Raw genomic sequence first — 19,114 nt, forward strand, 5'->3', positions numbered from 1 at the left:
GGAAATCGCAACGAATTGTGGACGCAGCCCAGACCATCACACAAAGCAACCTCCCTTACACAGACTCCATCTACACCTCACGCTGCAGACAAATGATGTTTTGGGCAGGAACTGGGGTACGAAGAAGAGGCCGACCTGAAACGTCGTTTGTCCATTCCCTTTCGAGATGCTGCCAGTCCCATCGAGTCCCCCCAGCTTTTTGCAGAATGACAAAGCTTTCCCGGAAACATGGCAAGTGTCTGGCAAGTGTGCAGGAAGGAACTGCAGGTGCTGGTTTACACCCAAGATAGACACAAAATTCTGGAGTAACTCAGCGGGACGAGCAGCATCTCTGGATGGAAGGAATGGGTGACGTTTTGGGTCGAGACTGAGAGTCTGAAGAAGGGTCTCGACTCGAAACGGCACCCATTCCTTCCATGCAGAGACGCTGTCTGTCCCGCCGAGTTACTCCAGCATTTTGTGTCTACGTTTCTGGGAAGCGTGGGAACTGTGTAACCCAGTGTGTGGGTTGTCTCCCCCTCCTCTCCCCCACCACTTCTCCTCTCCTCTCCTCTCTTGTAGCCTCCCCTCCCTTCTCCTCCTCTCCTCTCCCCTCCCTCTCATCCCCTCCTTTTCTCTCGTCTCCCCTCTCTCCTCTCTTCCCCTCCCCTCCCTTCTCCTCTCCCCTCCCTCTCATCTCCTCCTCTTCTCTTGTCTCCCCTCTCCTCTCCTCTCTCTCTCCTCTCTTCCCCTCACCTCCCTGCCCTCTCATCTCCTCTCCTCTCTCCAGTCCTCCTCTCCTGGGAACTGTGTACCCAGAAGTAATATTCAACATGAGCATTACTAGGTCTGTTTACACCTAGGCTTCAAGCCTGCTCACATCAACCTCTTTAAACCGTCTGAAGAAGGGTCTCGGCCCGAAACGTCGCCTATTTCCTTCGCTCCATAGATGCTGCCTCACCCGCTGAGTTTCCCCAGCATTTTTGTCAGCCTCTTTAAACTGGTCATTATATTCCCGGGGAGCTAGAATAACATCAATCAGTGCAAAACAAACCTTCTCAGCTGCGTGTAGTTTACCGTGGTGATAACAATCGCTGGGAGAAAAAGCATTCCTGAGTGTATTATACAACTTCCTTGATTCTAATTCTAACTACAACATGGCTTCACTTTCCTTTGGTCCTGTTTGGTCCAGTCAATATTCAGAACGTGGAGAAGCACAGGAGCAGGCCATTCGGCCCACAATGTCCGTGCCAAACATGATAAACTAGTCTCCTCTGCCTGCATGTGTCCCTATACCCTCTCCCTTTCTCCTTACATCGTGTGCCTATCTTAAAGCTTCTTTATAGCCACTATCATATCTGCCTCCACACCACTGCCTCCACCACTCACACAGAGGCCACTCCCTCTTCTCCCCTCTCCCATCAGGCAAGAGGTACAGAAGTGTGAAAACGCACACCTCCAGATTCAGGGACAGTTTCTTCCCAGCTGTTATCAGGCAACTGAACCATCCTACCACAACCAGAGTGCAGTCCTGAGCTACCACCTACCTCATTGGAGACACTCGGACTATCTTTAATTGGACTTTACTGGATGTTACCTAGCGCTAAACGTTATTCCCTTTACCCTGTATCTGTACACTGTGGATGGCTTGATTGTAATCATGTATAGTCTTTCCACTGAATGGATAGCACGCAACAAAAAAGCTTTTCACTGTACCTCAGTACACGTGACAATAAACAAAACTTAAACAAACTGTTTAAGAAGGAACTGCAGATGCTGGAAAAATCGAAGGTAGACAAAAATGCTGGAGAAACTCAGCGGGTGAGGCAGCATCTATGGAGCGAAGGAACAGGTGACGTTTCGGGTCGAGACCCTTCTTCAGACTTAAACAAACTCATCACCACTATTTATTCTAATCAACGTTTACACTGCGATGCTCTTAATGTTGTGGTATTTCCAGAAGTAATTGAAAGAATGTATAAGACGTATGAGGCCACATTTAGAGTAATGTGAAGATAGACACTGATAATAAACTAACTTAAACCCCTGGCAGCGCGTTCCAGACACCCACCGCTTGTAAATAAAAACTTGGTGGCTGTTTACATTTCTCCTTAAATGTATTTATCTGTGTGACTTACCCTTTGCCAAGTACTAGTAGTTAGTTTGTTAGTTTAGTTTATTGTCACGTGTACCGAGGTACAGTGAAAAGCTTTTGCTGCGTGCTAACCAGTCAGCTGAAAGACAATACATGATTACAATCGAGCCATTTACAGTGTACAGATACATGATAAGGGAATAACGTTTAGTGCAAGGTAAAGCCAGCAAAGTCCGATCAAGGATAGTCCGAGGGTCACCAGAGAGGTAGATAGTAGTTCAGCACTGCTCTCTGGTTGTGGTAGGATGATTCAGTTGCCTGATAACAGCTGGGAAGAAACTGTCCCTGAATCTGGAGGTGTGCGTTTTCACACTTCTGTACGTTTTGCCCGATGGGAGAGGGGAGAAGAGTGAGTGACCAGGGTGCGACTCGTCCTTGATTATGCTGCTGGTCTTGCCGTGGCAGCGTGAGTTGTAAATGGAATCAATGGAAGGGAGGTTGGTTTATGTGATGGTCTGGACTGCGTCCACAATTCGCTGCAATTTCTTGCGGTCTTGGATGGAGCCGTTCCCAAACCGAGCTGTGATGCATCCCGATAAAATGCTCTCTGCGACGTATCTATAGAAGCTGTATGGTGCATCTATACCAGGGGTGGGCAACCTTGTTCTGCATGGGGGCCGGGACGCATGTCTGTGAGCGGATGGCGGGCCACATCTATCACGTGTACACACGGATCCCGCCCCGTATGGCAGGCATCAAATCACATGTTCACAGAAGGTAGACAAAAAATGCTGGAGAAACTCAGCGGGTGAGGCAGCCTCATGCAATCCTTGTATGTCTCACCCGCTGTGTTTCTCCAGCATTTTTGTCTACCTTCAATTTTTCCAGCATCTGCAGTTCTTTCTTAATCGTGTTCACAGAAGGTGCGTGGCCGTGCCGGCAGCTTTGCGCAGGATGCGGTACAGACAGAGCTCGGCCACTGCTCGGCGGGGCGGATGATTACGGGGGAAAAAATCCGCCTGTGGGCCGATTGATTTCGGATTAAGGGCCGCATTCGGCCCGGGGGCCGTAGGTTGCCGAACCCTGATCTAAACATTTCACAGTGTGGTTGCAAATGTGAGAAATAAAGTATCATTGACTTGGGGGGGAAAACGCAAACTAATGTCTAACTCTACTGGCAAACACCATATTTTGAGACTGCAACTGGCCTCCCAACACCCTTGGTTCCAGCCAGGGGAAACATTAATTCCCTACTCCTTCAGTCAAATCCTAAATGAATTTTGCAAGTTTCAATTAGATCACTTGTCATTCTTCCAATCTTGAGCATATATGCAGTATCCGCAGTCTCTCGTCATATAATATGATTGTATGATATCTAATATGATATCTGCACACTGTGGACGGCTGGACTGTAATCATGTATTGTCTTTCTGCTGACTGGATGGTACGCAACAGAAGCTTTTCACTGCATCTCTGTAAACTAAACGGAACTATTTTCAATGAATCACCTATTGTGGAAATATCCATTCTGTTATACCACATGTATTGTACCTTTAAAAAGAATTTACATTAGTTTAGTGATACAGCATGGAAACAGGCCCTTCAATCCATACCTTGCACTAAACATTATTCCCTAATCATGTATTTGTACACTGTAAATGGCTTCATTGTAATCATGTATTGTCTTTCCGCTGACTGGTTGGCAGGCCACAAAAGCTTTTCACTGCATTGAATTGAATTGAATTGAATACCTTTATTGTCATAAAGGTATTCAATTCACTGCACCTTGGTACACGTGACAATAAACTACACTGAAGAGACTAAAGTAAACCAACTTTATCATGGACCGTAGTTGAGGGAGTGGTGTCCATTATTGCCAAAGACTGCAGATGATTGTTAATAGACGAAAGGGCACCAAGTGTTGGGGTCAGGATCTCTGGAGAACACGAGGAGGTGACATTGGGACCCTTCCTCAGACTGATCCAGTCGGCTGAGTTACTCTAGCACTTTGTGTTTCAGTGTGCCCCCTCGGTCACATAGAAACATAGACATTAGGTGCAGGAGTAGGCCATTCGGTCCTTCGAGCCAGCACCGCCATTCAATATGATCATGGCTGATCATCCAACTCAGTATCCTGTACCTGCCTTCTCTCCATACCCCCTGATCCCTTTAGCCACAAGGGCCACATCTAACTCCCTCTTAAATATAGCCAATGAATTGGCCTCAACTACCTTCTGTGGCAGTGAATTCCAGAGATTCACCACTGTGTGAAAAATGCGTTTCTCATCTCGGTCCTAAAAGACTTCCCCCTTATCCTTAAACTGTGACCCCTTGTTCTGGACTTCCCCAACATCAGGAACAATCTTCCTGCATCTAGCCTGTCCAACCCCTTAAGAATTTTGTAAGTTTCTATAAGATCCCCCCTCAATCTTCTAAATTCTAGCGAGTACAAGCCGAGTCTTTCTTCATATGAAAGTCCTGACATCCCAGGATTCAGTCTGGTGAACCTTCTCTGTACTGCCTCTATGGCAAGAATGTCTTTCCTCAGATTAGGAGACCAAAACTGTACGCAATACTCCAGGTGTGGTCTCACCAAGACCCTGTACAACTGCAGTAGAACCTCCCTGCTCCTATACTCAAATCCTTTTGCTATGAATGCTAACATACCATTCGCTTTCATCACTGCCTGCTGCACCTGCATGCCTACTTTCAATGACTGGTGTACCATGTCACCATGGGGCTCCCTCCCCTCTCCTCTGCTGCTGCTTCCAAGGTGCAATATGTTGGCGTCTCCGGGGGAGAAGGAGGAGGCATTGAGGAGGGGGGTAGCAAGGAATAGCAGCAGGTGAGAGGGGCTGGCTAGTGCACCCTGCTAGTCGGGAGTGGGATCGTAAGCCGGTGCTCTAAACGGCCGGGGGGACCCGGGGATGGGTCAGCCGCTCATTCCATTCACATTCAGCTTACATTTTACATTTAAAGACAAACACAAAATGCTGGAGTGACTCAGTGGGACAGGCAGCATCTCTAGAGAGAAGGAATGGGTGATTTTTCGGGTCGAGACCCTTCTTCAGACTGGGAAGGCTCCTCTCGACCCGAAAAGTCGCCCATTCCTTCTCTCCTGAGATGCTGCCTGTCCCACTGAGTTACTGCAGCTTTGGTTTAAACCAGCATCTGCAGTTCCTTCCTATACATTTCATATTTGTTTTATTTAAGTTTCTGGCACTCCACGGTGCTTTAGAGACACGGGAGGAGTGTCGTCAGGGACGTATTGTCATCTCATTATCACGTGACCTATGCTGTTCTGGAAAAATGGATAATAAGTAAAATAACATTGTTATGCCCTATTAAAGTTGCCAGCAGTAAACGGGATGAAAAAGGTTGGCAACCCCTGGTCTAGTGATGCAGCCTTGAAAAATACCCTTCGGTTCACCGAGTCCGTAAAATGGTAAATTCTTCCTAGTGTGTGGGATAGTGCTAGTGTACGGAGTGATTGCTGGACTCGGTGGGCCGAAGGGCCTGTTTCCGTGCTGTATCTCTAAAAAAAAGGTGAAAGCCGCATGTCTTTGTGACGCGGGAGGAAACCAGAGCACCCGGAGGAAACCCACGTGGTCACGGGGAGAACGTGCAAACTCCGTACGGACAGCCCCCGAAGCCAGGATCGAACCCGTAGTCAGGGCCGAGCCCGGGTCCCTGGCGCTGTGAGGTAGCAGCACTACCAGCTGCGCACACAAAACTACTCAAACATTCTTTCACTCATTTTTTCAGATAAGATATACTTGGGGAAACCTCAGGAGAGAAATGAAACACAGATCGTTGCATCAGGTATAAGATTGTATTGAAAACAGCAGAAGTAGGGCATCCTTAACAAAAACGATCTCAACAGAAACATGCCCCTGGGCCTCATGGTGACTGATGTACACAATGAAGGGACTGGCCCTCAAAGACAGTGCACCTCAGATCTTGCCTTTGGAAAGCTACAGGTTCAGTCTTCAGAAGTATTCAAACACAAATCACAAAAACAAGGGCTGCTAGGTCTTATCAGTAAATCATGCAATCGTGGTTTTTAATTTCTAAAAAAAAACAGACCTTTAGACTATGTAGTGTGCACATTCAAATTAGATGGTGTCCCAATTATGATAACAGTTGCCAACGTCTCCCCCCCCCCCCCCCCCCCCCCCCCCACACCCCGAAGTCCTTCAAACAATGATGCAAATTCACAGGACTGGGATGAAACTTCAGAATTTTGGTAAAAAGGAAAAAAAAAAAAAAAAAACAAATCGAGATGTTTTAATCCTTGGTTAGTCCCTGTTGAGGGCTTTTACAGCTAGTTGCGACGGTCGAGTTATCCGATGGTATCACATACCTGGTGTCACAAAGATTGGAGCACATAAGCTTCATGCAGTCCCCACACAAAACGATACCAAATCATTAAAGGCGAACGCTGGGACTATACGATTACTACCTTGAAGCTTCCTCTGGGCCTGAATCTCTGCGGGGGGGGGGGGGGGAACAGAAGCTTTGAAAGTCACTTTGTGAAGTTATATTATATCGCCACTCGGCGTCTGGCCCACGTTGGGCTTTCATAAATAAGTTTCATATTGAGCAGCTGTAGGTCAGTTTGGAGAACCACAAGAGAAATAACGACCTCCACAAGGAGGTGGCAAACGGCACATGTACGATCAAACACAGTGGGTTAGCACAAAGGGGCCCGAGCAAAATGCCAGAGTAACTCAGCGGGTCAGGCAGCATCTGCAGAGAACATGGATAGGCGACGTTTATTACCCATTCATGTTCTCCATTGATGCTGCCTGACCCGCTGAGTTACTCCAGCACTTTGGTATAAACCAGCATATGCAGTTCCATTTTATTACATTATATGAATAAGTGATAGCACAGGATTAGTTCCATAAGTACCCCCACCGCAAGTACCAGTTAACTGTGTGAAAGGCCCCAGTGCTTTAATGGAGTTTCTAGTTGAACAGACCTTTGAACAAATCTTGGTGGCTCTCCATCAAACCTGAACACGCACTTGCACAACTTCAGATATAACCATTGCAAATGTCAAAGATGAATGCTCGAGAAAGCTTGAAGGTAGAGTGCTTTATCCCAGCCATAGATCAGCTAACCTTCATCCCAGTCCAAACAAAATATGAATAAGATTCACTGGTTACCGGTAGTACATTGATTTACATTACAATATGCCACACCTGCGCATTTACTGGAAAACAGTTTTCAAAAAGACTTGGTTATTTCTTTTTACAAGCATCGAGGCTCACAAAGACAGACAGACAGTAGCAGATGACTGGCAGAGTGCCTACGGGACACACACATTGGAATATGAATGGGTATACGGGTAGCTTTCTCTGTGTACAAATGTAAGGTGTTCAGGGCTGTGTCCTTGCTGTTCACCTCTTCTTGGGTGGGTTTGCCGTGCGAGGGGGCGTGACAGGGCGGCCAGAGTTCAGGCCGCCGTATTGGTATTTGGCCTTCTTTTCCGAAGGCTTCAGAATCTGAAACGCACAAAACAAAATGGACGTCAAGTCAACGCAAGGCAAAAAAAGTCATCAATCCAGTGAAAAGCTTGGTTTTGCATGCTGCCCAGTCAGATCACATAATACATGAATGTATAGTGTATGCATATCCAAGTCAGTTGATATTTTTTAAGGCAGAGATGGACAAATTGTTGTTTAGAACGGGTGTCAAGGGTTTATGGGGAGAAGGCAGGAAAATGGGATTAGGAGGCAGTGATCAGCCATGGTTGAATGGTTGAGTGGACTCGATGGGCCGAATGGCCTAATTGTACTCCCATAACTTGTGAATTTGTGAAATACAATCAAGCCCAATCAATTAGGGGCGGCACGGTGGCGCAGCATTAGAGATGCTGTCTTACAGCACCGGAGACCCGGGTTCGCACGGAGTTTGTACGTTCACCCCATGACCTATGTGGGTTTTCGCCGAGATCTTTAGTTTCCTCCCACACTCCAAAGACGTACAGGTTTGTAGATTAATTGGCTTGGTATAAGTGTAAATTGTCCCTAGTGTGTGTAGGATAGTGTTAATGTGCGTGGATCGCTGGTCGGTGCGGACTCGGTGGGCCGAAGGGCCCGCTTCCGCACTGTATTTTTAAACTAAACTAAACCCGAAACAAATTTGGAGCAAGTTTAGTTTGGAGACACAGCATGAAAATTGCAGTTTTATTTCAACTCTTTCTCTGGTAATTTGCAGTGTTCGTATTTTCCATTCTGTGTTTAGCTTAGTTTAGAGACACAGCATAAAAACAGGCCCTTCGGCCCACCGAGACTACACTGACCATCCATCACCTGAAGAAGAGTCTCGACCCGAAACGTCATCTATTCCTTCGCTCCATTGATGCTGCCTCACCCGCTGAGTTTCTCCAGCATTTATGTCCACCTGTACACTAGTTCTATGTTAGCCCTCTTTCACATCCATCCTCAAGCAATAGACAATAGACAATAGGTGCAGGAGTAGGCCATTCGGCCCTTCCAGCCAGCACCGCCATTCATTGTGATCATGGCTGATCATCCCCAATCAGTACCCCGTTCCTGCCTTCTCCCCATATCCCCTGACTCCGCTATTTTTAAGGGCCCTATCTAGTTCTCTCTTGAAAGCATCCAGAGAACCCACCTCCACCACCCTCTGAGGCAGAGAATTCCACAGACTCACCACTCTGTGAGAAAAAGTGTTTCCTCGTCTCCGTTCTAAATGACTTACTCCTTATTCTTAAACTGTGGCCCCTGGTTCTGGACTCCCCCAACATCGGGAACATGTTTCCTGCCTCTAGCGTGTCCAAGCAGAGAGAGCCAATGGGAGGTAACCGCGGCACCCAGAGAAAACTCAGGCTGTCACGTGCAAACTCCATACAGGCAGCACCCGTGATCAGGATCGAACATGGGTTTCTGGCACTGTGGGGCAGCAACTCTACCGCTGCGCCACTGAGCTGCCCCTAATTGGATTGGTATGATTATATTTATGTATAGTATTATCTGATCTGACTGGATATCATACTTTGCATTGCCAAGCTTTGCACTGTGCCACGCTACACGTGACGATAGTAATCGTAAACCTCTTGTCAACCACGATTCCCCATGCCCACCAACCCCTGCCCTCCACTCCACGGTAAGACCTGTTCCCTGTGGAAGTGAGAAGCAGCTGGCACAAGCAGGATGGGTCGAGTGGCCAGCTTATGAGATGGAAACACACACATTTGTCTGAGCAGAGAACGGGGTCATTAAAGTTCTACCTGATTACCATTTCTATTACAGTCGCTAAACACTTCAACTCATCCATGCTGCCCAACATGCCCCATCCACACTAATCCTATTTGCCTACGTTTGGCCCACACACCCCTCTAAATCTTTCATATCCCTGTACATCCAAATATCTTCGAAATGCTGTTATAGTCATAAGATCATGTGATAGGAGCAGAATTAGGCCATTCAGCCCTTCAAGTCTACTCTGCCATTCAATCAAATGATCATCAGCCATGATCATATTGAATGGCGGTGCAGGCTCAAAGAGCCGAATGGCCTACTCCTGCACCTATTTTCTATGTTTCTATCATGGCTGATCTATCTCTCCCAACCCCATTCTCCTGCCTTCTCCCCATAACCGGTGACATCTGTACTAATCTAGAATCTATCTATCTCTGCCTTAAATGTATCCACTGACTTGGCCTCCACAGCCTTCTGTGGCAAAGAATTCCACAGATTCACCACCCACTGACTAAAGAAATTCCTCTTCATCTCCTTCCTAAAAGAACGTCCTTTAATTCTGATGCTGTGACCTCTAGTCCTAGACTCTCCGATAGTGGAAACATACTCTCTGCATCCACTCTATCCAAGGCTTTCACTATTCTGTACGTTTCAATGAGGTGCCCCCTCATTCTCCTCAACTACCTCCTCTGACATCTCATTCCATATACCCACTGTGTGAAAAAGATCATCTCTAACTTCAGCGGTAGGGACCCGTTTTCAATCCTAACTACTGGTGCTGCCTGTACGGAGTTTGTATATTCTCCCTGTGACTGCGTGGGTTTTCTCCAAGTGCTCTGGTTTCTGCCCACACCCCAGAGGGACCGGTTTGTTGGTTAATTGGCTTTGGTAAAATCGGAAATCGTCACTAGTGTGTGGGATAGTGCTGGTGTACAGAGTGACCACTGGTTGGCACAGACTCGATGGGCCTGTTTCCACGCTGTAATCTCTAAAGTGTAAAGACAGCGCGGATGATCTCCGGGTGCTCCAGTTTCAATAGACAATAGACAATAGGTGCAGGAGTAGGCCATTCGGCCCTTCGAGCCAGCAACGCCATTCAATGTGATCATGGCTGATTATCCACAATCAGTACCCCATTCCTGCCTTCTCCCCATATCCCCCGACTCCGCTATTTTTAAGAGCCCTATCTAGCTCTCTCTTGAAAGCATCCAGAGAGCATCCACTAAGGCAGATAATTCCAGACTCACCACTCTCTGTGAGAAAAAGTGTTTCCTCCCACATGCCAAAGACGTGCAGGTTTGTAGGTTATCTGGCTTCTGTAAATTGTCCCTAGTGTGTAGGATAGAACAGGATAGTACAGGATCTTCTTCTTATCGAGTCCACACACAAGATTAGAAGTTGTTCAGCCAGAGCTGAACACACTTCTCAGCATCTGCATACAATGGTGTCTGTCTTGTCGCTACTTGTGCGTGCTGGTGGAAAGATTGGCCGCGATGTGAACGCTCGTTCCTTGACCCCAGTGTACGGGGTGATTGCTGGTCGGCGCGGACTCGGGGGACCGAAGGGCCAATTTCCACGCTGTATCTCCAAACTAAACTGAGCACACATTGTGCTAGCACCATCCAATACACCAAGCTTCACACTAGCAGAACACAGCTCTTCAACATCAGCGCTTGGTCACGACGTACCTGAAAGGAGCACATTAATGTTTCATCCACACTCATCATTCCTCCGGCATTATCAAATTCTCCACAGTAATTCGGAGCAGAAAACAAAGTAACCAGCTGGCGTTTCGCAAAGAATTCGTAACCATCTTCAACAACCTGCAAAACACAAATCTTCTTAGTCTGAAGAAGGGTTTTGGCCCGAAACGTTGCCCATTTCCTTCGCTCCATAGATGCTGCTGCACCCGCTGAGTTTCTCCAGCATTTTTGTCTACCTTCGATTTTCCAGCATCTGCAGTTCCTTCTTAAAAATCTTATCATGAGCAAGATTTTCATGGTTTAACAAGATGTGTGGGATTTCACAGCAGGGGAGCAGCAAGAGAGGATGTTTCCTAGTCTGACATTTCTATACAACCCCATGAACCCAAGGATATCCCCCAAACTGGTGGGAGTTATGTGAACACATCAGAGCAGGAGAAAGGTCAGCAAAACCCTTTGACCCACATCCAAAACATCAGCGCCCGTGGATGGCGTGTAAAACATCCTATCATCAATGCAGCAATATACAGGAAAGATGCCCATTTACTTTAGCAGTGTGCCGGGGGTGAACCGGCAAGCGAGCCCGGCTGGTCGCTGCGGAACAACGATGGAGGAGCCACCCGCACTCTGCGCACTCCGAACTCGGCCCCGAGCCACCAGCGCCAATGGTACCCACGCTGACAATAGCAAGGGGGGGAGTGAGGGGGAGAGTGGAGATTGAGGGAGAGAGTGAGGGGGAGAGTGGAGAGTGAGGGGGAGTGAGGGGGAGAGTGAGGGGGAGAGTGAGGGGGAGAGTGAGGGGAGAGTGAGGGGGAGAGTGAAGGGGAGAGTGAGGGGGAGAGTGAAGGGGAGACTGAAGGGGAGAGTGAGGGGAGAGAGTGAGGGGGCGAGTGAGGGGAAGAGTGAGGGAGAGAGTGAGGGGGAGAGTGAGGGGAAGAGTGAGGGAGAGTGAGGGAGAGAGTGAGGGGGAGAGTGAGGGGGAGAATGTGAGGGGGGGAGTGAGGTAGAGAGTGAGGGGTAGAGAGAGGGGGGAGAGAGGGGGAGAGTGAGAGGGAGAGTGCGGGGGGGGGGGAGTGAGGGGGGAGAGTGAAGGGGAGAATGAAGGGGAGAGTGAGTGAATGGAAGCAAAGTATTCCACTGCACACTGCGGTAGATGGAATAGGTAGGACTGTTTGGTGAGCTTTTGTGACTTTGTCAGCACCAGGAACATGGCGACACGTGTACTGCCGGGGTAAGGTCTGCTGTACGATTTTACTGGGTTGTTGGCAAAACAGAGCATTTCACTGCACCTAGGTACTCGTGACAATAAAGCATCTGAATTCCTCAGCAAAATAAAAATACTACGATGCAGGAATTTCAATGAAACCAGTGGAGTTTGTGAAACCCAAGTTCGCAGTCTCGGGTATAGACCGTAGATGTCGGGAGCTCCAATGACGCTGAAGGTTCGACAAGCCCCCACCCGGGGTCCGATCGCCTGGCGCGGGGAGCTGAGATCCCCCCTGACGCAGGAGTTTGATCGCCCGACGAGGAGGCCCGCTGCCGGCTACGGGGTAAGATCATCCCGTCAACAGAAGGTTCGAGACCCCCGACAAAGAAGGGAAGAGATTGAACTTTTTTTCGCCTTCCATGACAGTGGGGAATGTGGAGGAGTCACTGTGGTGGATGTTTATGTTAAAATGTATTTTGTGTGTTCTGTTGCTTTTTATTTTTATGACTGTATGGCAAATCAAATCCCTCATATGTTTTCAAAACATCATTAGCTAATAAAGTATTATTGTATTGTATCGAATTGGAGAATTTGGACAGACTTGGATTGTTTTCTCTGGCTGCGGGAAGACTTGATATGGAATTCTGAGACGCATTGTGAGAGGCGGAGAAAGTCAGAACCTTCTTCCCCCCAGGGTGGAAATGGCCAACACTAGAGGGCATAGATGCAAGGTGAGAGGGGGACAGTTTAAAGGAGACGTGCGGGGCAAGTTTTGATGGGTGCCTGGAACGTGCTGCCAGGGGTGGTGGTGGAGGCAGATGCGATAGTAGTGTTGAAGAGGCTTTTAGATGGGCACTTGGTTATGGAGGGATATGGATCACATGTAATCAAATAAGAGTTGACTCTTGGCATCATGTCCGGCACAGACATTGTGGGCCGAAGGGTCTGTTTCTGTGCTGTACTGTTCTATGAATGAAAGAATACTTTATTGTCACATATGACAAGTCACGGTGAAATTTTTTGCTTGAAAACCCAAGGTATGCAAATGGTCACCACTTAAAGGGCACCAAAAAAGTTACAAAGTCCCCCCGCGCCAGGGGGTGTTCTCCCCCCACCCCCCTCCTATGAAGGAAAGATTAAGTAAGTAAGTAAGTTTATTGGCCAATTATTCACATACAAGGAATTTGCCTTGGTGCTCCGCCCACAAGTAACAACATGACATACAGTGACAGTTACGAATGACTCAGAAAATACTAAACATTAATAATAATAAAACATTAATGATAAAACACCATTGATCAAGCATGTGAACCAACAAAATACCAGGTCAAAGGGAGGCTACAGATTTTTGGCTGTTGAATAGAGCAACTACTCGTGGATAAAAACTGTTTTTATGTCTGGCTCTGGCAGCTTTGACAATCCGGAGTTGCCTTCCAGAGGGAAGTGATTCAAAGAGTTTGTGGCCAGGGTGTGAGGGGTCAGAGATGATCTTGCCCGCTCGCTTCCTGGCCCTTGCAGAATACCCATGTCAGGAATAAAATTCTCCAGGGACCAGCAAGGACTCTCCACGCAAGATCGCTGGGAGATCGCTACTACACGGGGAATATTTTTTACTTTTGCGGAGGATTTTTTTTTCTTCCTTTTTTACCTGATGGGCACGGCAGATTAAATCCAGATCATGCCGGTTCAGAAATTTGCTGACCACATCCGCTCCAAAGGTGAAAGAGACGCCGCGATCATTCTCGCCCCAGCCTTGGACGTCCTTGTCAGGATCTGACCACAGCAGGTCGCACAGCAAGCCTGGGGAGCAAAGATGTCGGACAGTGTTTCAGTTTAGTGATAGAGTGTGGAAACAGGCCCTTCGGCCCACCGAGTCCATGCCGACCAACAATCACCAGTACCTTGAGTATTATGAGGTGATATTTAGTTGCTTTTTTACGTTTTAGAGATGCAGCGCGGAAATGAGCCCTTCAGCCCAACGAGTCCACGCAAAACAGGAATCATCCCATACATTTGCACTATCCTACGCACTGGGGATAATTTATAACTTTTACTAAAGCCAATTAACCTACAAACCGAAGATAGACACAAAAAGCTGGAGTAACTCAGTGGGTTAGACAGCATCTCTGGAGAAAAAGAATAGGTGACGTTTTGGATCGAGAGTCTTCCCGTGTTGAGTTACTTGAGGTTACTGAGTTACTCCAGCTTTTTGTGTCTATCTTCGGTTTAAACCAGCATTTGCAGTTCGTTCCTACACCTACAAACCTGCACGTCTTTGGAGTGTGGAGGAAACCGGAGCACCTGGAGGAAACCCACATGGTCACGGGGGAGAACGTACAAACTACATACAGACTGCGCCTGCAGGCAAGGCCTGTCCCACTTTCACGACCTAATTCACGACCTCTGCCGAGTTTGCCCTTGACTCATACTCGCAGCATGGTCGTCACAAGGTCGTAGCAGGCAGTGATGCTAGTCGTAGGTACTCGTGGCATCAAGTAGGTCGGGGCGTTTTTTCTAGCCTGATGAAAAATGTCCACGAGTAAAAAAGGTTGTGAATTAGGTCGTGAAAGTGGGACAAGGCCCTTTAGGCAACAACTCTACTGCTGGGCTATTGCACTGTATGTGTGAAAAATACATCTTCTAGATGCGCTGGGATGCATCCTCAGTGATGTGACCTGGGGTCATCGGGTGTTTCAGGTCTCACAACATCAGACACCCTCGCCCAGGCGACCCAGCCGGGGTTGATCAAGCCCCGACTTGCATCCCAGCAGCAACCGCCCACGGATCAGCCCTCTTAATCCAAAACCACCTAGTGGCTTTCTCTGCGGCTTCGCTTACGGATTGAATGGCCGTCTTCTTTGCCAGCCCCGTAATGTCCAACTGGTTAAGGACTTTGCAGAGTGAGCGTCCTGCAAAGCCTCTACAGCCCACCTCTATGGGCTCATAGTATGTCTTCCAGCCTCTGCCCTGGCACATCTCCACCAGTTCCTGGTACTTTGCCCGTTTCCTCTCATTAGCCTCTTCAATACGCTCTTCCCAGGGCACTGTCAGCTCCAGAATGATCAGCTGTTTTGTCACTTCAGAGGTGAAGATCATGTCTGGCCGGAGTAAATAACTGTCCCTTGTGGAATGGGCAATGCACTGTTACACTGAAACTATTCCAGCTAAACTCAATATCCCAATGTTAATGTGGGGGTGAGGGGAATAAGAGACAAAGGCCTGATGTGAAAAAAAGGTGACAGATAAGGAGAGGAGGAGTGAAATGTAAAGCCACAGGGAGGGATGCTAAAACCTTGATCAAAACAGTGTTGGACAAACTCAGTGGGTCAGTTAGGATCTGTGGAGGGAATGCACAGGCAAAGAAGACCTCTCTTCCCAAAGAATGTTTCTTTAGGAAGGAGATGAGGAGGAATTTCCTTCGTCAGAGGGTGGTGAATCTGTGGAATTTTTTGCCACAGAAGGCTGAGGAGGCCGAGTCAATGGATATATTAAGGCACAGATAGATAGATTTGTGATTAGTATGGGTGTCTGGGGTTATGGGGAGAAGGCAGGAGAATGGGGTTGAGAGGGGAAGATAGAACAGCCATGATTGAACGGGGCTGAATGGCCTAATACTACTACTATCATTTATGAATTCTTCAGATTGTTGGTGATGGTTGGATGCAGGTGGGTGGAGTAAGGATCAAAGGTGACAAAGGTGAGAGATGAAAGCGTGTCAGATGATGAGTGTCAGTGGAGTGAAACGTGAAGCCACATGGAGGAAGGAGTATAGATGGAAGGGCGTAGGAGGGGGGATACAGGAAACAAAGTGAGGGGGCTAGAGGGAATTACTTAAAATTCAACGTTCATACCCAAACGGAATGTGAGATGCTGGTCCCCCAGTTTGCGTGTGGCCTCACTCTGACAATGGAGGAGGCCTCGGACAGAAAGGTCAGTGCGGGAATGGGAAGGGAAATAAAATGGTTAGCAAACAGGAGATCTAGCAGGCCTTGGTGGGCCGAGTGCAAGTATTCGGCAAAAGGGAGCGGGGGGGGGGGTTGCCCCAGTCTACATTTGGGCTCACCGGAGTGAAGTAAAAACTTGCCGGAGATTAGCATGTTGAAAGTGTGTGAAATAATCAGATCACTTTTAACTCTGTCAAAGTAGGCAAACTATTTGCCAACCTGACTTGGTCTCATCGTTTTAAAGGAGGCGAAGGCAGATCAACAACAAGACAAAGGGGAAAATCAGGCTCCCTTTTACCACCAGAAGACATCACGGGATCAGAAAGCTTTGAATGATTCCCCCCTCTACCAGTTAATAAGATGCAGGAACAAAATTAGGCCATTCGGCCCATCGAGTCTACTCCGCCATTCAATCACAGCTGGTCTATCTCTCCCTCCTAACCCCATTCTCCTGCCTTCTCCCCATAACCTATGACACCCGTACTAATCAAGAATCTGTCAATCTGCGTTTTAAAAATACCCACTGACTTGGCCTCCCCAGCCTGTGGCAATGAATTCCACAGATTCACCACCCTCTGGCTGAAGAGTCAGAGAGTTACTCATTAGGACTGCTCTGACAGCATCTCCAAAACCTTCACCGTCAGGTAAAGGAACATTGAGACAGGTACATGGATAGGACTGGTTTGGAGGGATATGGACCAGACGCGGGCAGGTGGGACTAGTGTAGATGGGACATTGTTGGCCGGTGTGGGTGAGTTGGGCTGAAGGGCCTGTTTCCACACTGTACCACTCTATGAGAACACTCCGGGAACACTGCCACCCTGCTGTGGGTATGTGTATGTCTGGCCCTCCACCACCCTGCCCAGCAGCCGTCTGAGAGCAGGACTGCTGGCTCACCAGCCACCTCCTCAAAGGGCAAAGAGGGACTGCCACTGCCTGCAACACCCAGATCCTGGAGAATGAATAACATTTACAAAAAAGGAGTAGGAGACACAAGGAACCGCGGATGCTGGAAGTGTTCCAACCCAAAATGGTTCACATCGCCTATACATGTGTCGGAAGGAACTGCAGATGCTGGAGAGACACAAAATACTGGAGCAACTCAGTAGGTCAGGCAGCATCTCTGGATGGTAGGAATGGGTGACGTTTCAGGTCGACACCCTTCTTCAGTCTGAGAGTCAGAGGAGAGGGAGATACAGAGATAGGAAGGGTAAGGTGTGAAAATGAGACATCAAAGGGGATGCAGTTCAAGGAAAATGTAGAATAGATCGTTGTTATCTAGGAGAATGTGACAACAAAGCAAACAGAGATAAAATGTCATCAGGGGGACAGTCAGACTGGTGGGAGAACTGGGAAGGGGGAGGGGATGGAGAGAGAGGGAAAGCAAGGGTTACTTGATGTTAGAGAAGACGATATTCATACTGCTGGGGTGTAAGCTGCCCAAGCGGAATATGAGGTGCGTATGCATGCCCTCCATGTAATAGATGGACGCTTTGCCACAATTTGTCCTGCCTCTCCTCTCTCACAGCTTTCTTCCCCTCCCCCACCCACATCTACAATCAGTCTGGAGAAGGGTCCCATGTCCTTCTGAGGTGCTGCTTGGCCTGCTGAGTTATTCCGGCACTCTGTATTCTAAACAAAGGAGTAAAGGGCCTGTCCAACTGAGGCGAGTTTTTTGGCGACTGTCACAGTCGTAGCAGATCGCTGAAAAACAGGCGACTAGACCCCCTCTATGACAATGTCAACCTATGACCACACCTACGATATCCTACGACCACACAGGCGACAACCAAAATCAATCGAAGTCAACCTACGTCCACAAGCTACGACAAGCAACGACCCTGTCGGCGACAACTGAAGACAATTCAGTGTCCGGTACCTGTCGCCGGTTGACGTAGGTAGCCGCCAATGGAATTCACCAAAGTCATCACCCGAACGACAAACAACGTCACCTGGTGACAACCTGCGTCATCCTGGCGACAACCTATGACAGCACCTACGACAGGAGAAGACAAGCTACGTCAAGCCAACAGTCGCCGAAAAGTTTTCAACATTTCAAAATCCAGCGACGACCAGAAAAACTTTACGACTCTTTAGCCGACTTGAGGAGACGACTCACGACCATACAGGCGTCACCCCGTGACCATGTGGCGACAGCCTAGTCGCCGACAATAATCGCAGAAGTGGGACAGGCCCTCTACTCAGCATGACATTTTCGGACATTGGGAATTTTTCGAAGATTTCAAATGCGGTGGGGAGGGGAGAACGGTGAGAGAAGATTAATCTCACATCCTAGTCTAACAGCAAGCCATGGTTATAGAGTGGCTCCCTAGTCAGCTCTTCCTGTCCCCAAATTAGGAAAGATTATCTTGCATCAACATTGTAAAAGAAAGCTGCCGTGCGGGCTGATTTGGTTTAGTTGAGTTTAGATCAGAGATACAGTGGAAAAAGGCCCATCCGCCCACCGAGTCTGCGCTGATCAGCGATTCCCCGCACATTAACACTATCCTACACACATTTATAATTACACCAAGCCAATTAACCTACAATCCTGCAGGTCTTTGTAGTGTGGGAGGAAACCAAAGATCTCGGAGAAAACCCACGCAGGTCACATGGAGAATGTATAAACTCCGAACAGACAGCGCCTGTAATCAGGATCGAACCCGGGTCTCTGGCGCTGTGTGGCAGCAACTCTACTGCTGCGCCACCGTGCCGACCCATGAATGAAAGGGGGCGGGGGGGGAGGGAAAATTGCCAAGACCTCAAGCAGATCTATCATATATATATATTTTTTAACTTATGCCTTTCAAGTTCCCCGAATGCTGTAGGTATATTTTACGATGTGTTATTGTCCTGTTGGCAACCTTTAAATTTGTGTTGAGGTTTGATAACTCGGTTGAACAATTCCGTTTTGCATCCATTTTGTTCCCCAATCTAGTAAAATTCTGCCAGCA

The 19,114-nt window shown here is 48.0% G+C and overlaps 1 protein-coding gene across 1 annotated transcript in view; it reads right to left on the minus strand.

The window, feature by feature from the left end:
• Nucleotides 1–7,011: 7,011 nt before the first annotated feature.
• Nucleotides 7,012–19,114, minus strand: part of ppp1cb (protein phosphatase 1 catalytic subunit beta) — a 131,676-nt gene continuing 119,573 nt past the window's right edge. Inside the window, exons 6-8 of the mRNA XM_033020556.1 lie at nt 13,865–14,016; nt 10,995–11,129; nt 7,012–7,584 (exon numbers count right to left, since the gene is read on the minus strand). Coding sequence (XP_032876447.1) covers nt 7,480–7,584; nt 10,995–11,129; nt 13,865–14,016 — 392 coding nt within the window. The 3' untranslated portion in view covers nt 7,012–7,479. The remainder of the gene's footprint in view (nt 7,585–10,994; nt 11,130–13,864; nt 14,017–19,114) is intronic.

This window comes from Amblyraja radiata, chromosome 5 (genome assembly GCF_010909765.2).
Source record: "Amblyraja radiata isolate CabotCenter1 chromosome 5, sAmbRad1.1.pri, whole genome shotgun sequence".
In the NCBI taxonomy this organism is placed as follows: domain Eukaryota; kingdom Metazoa; phylum Chordata; class Chondrichthyes; order Rajiformes; family Rajidae; genus Amblyraja; species Amblyraja radiata.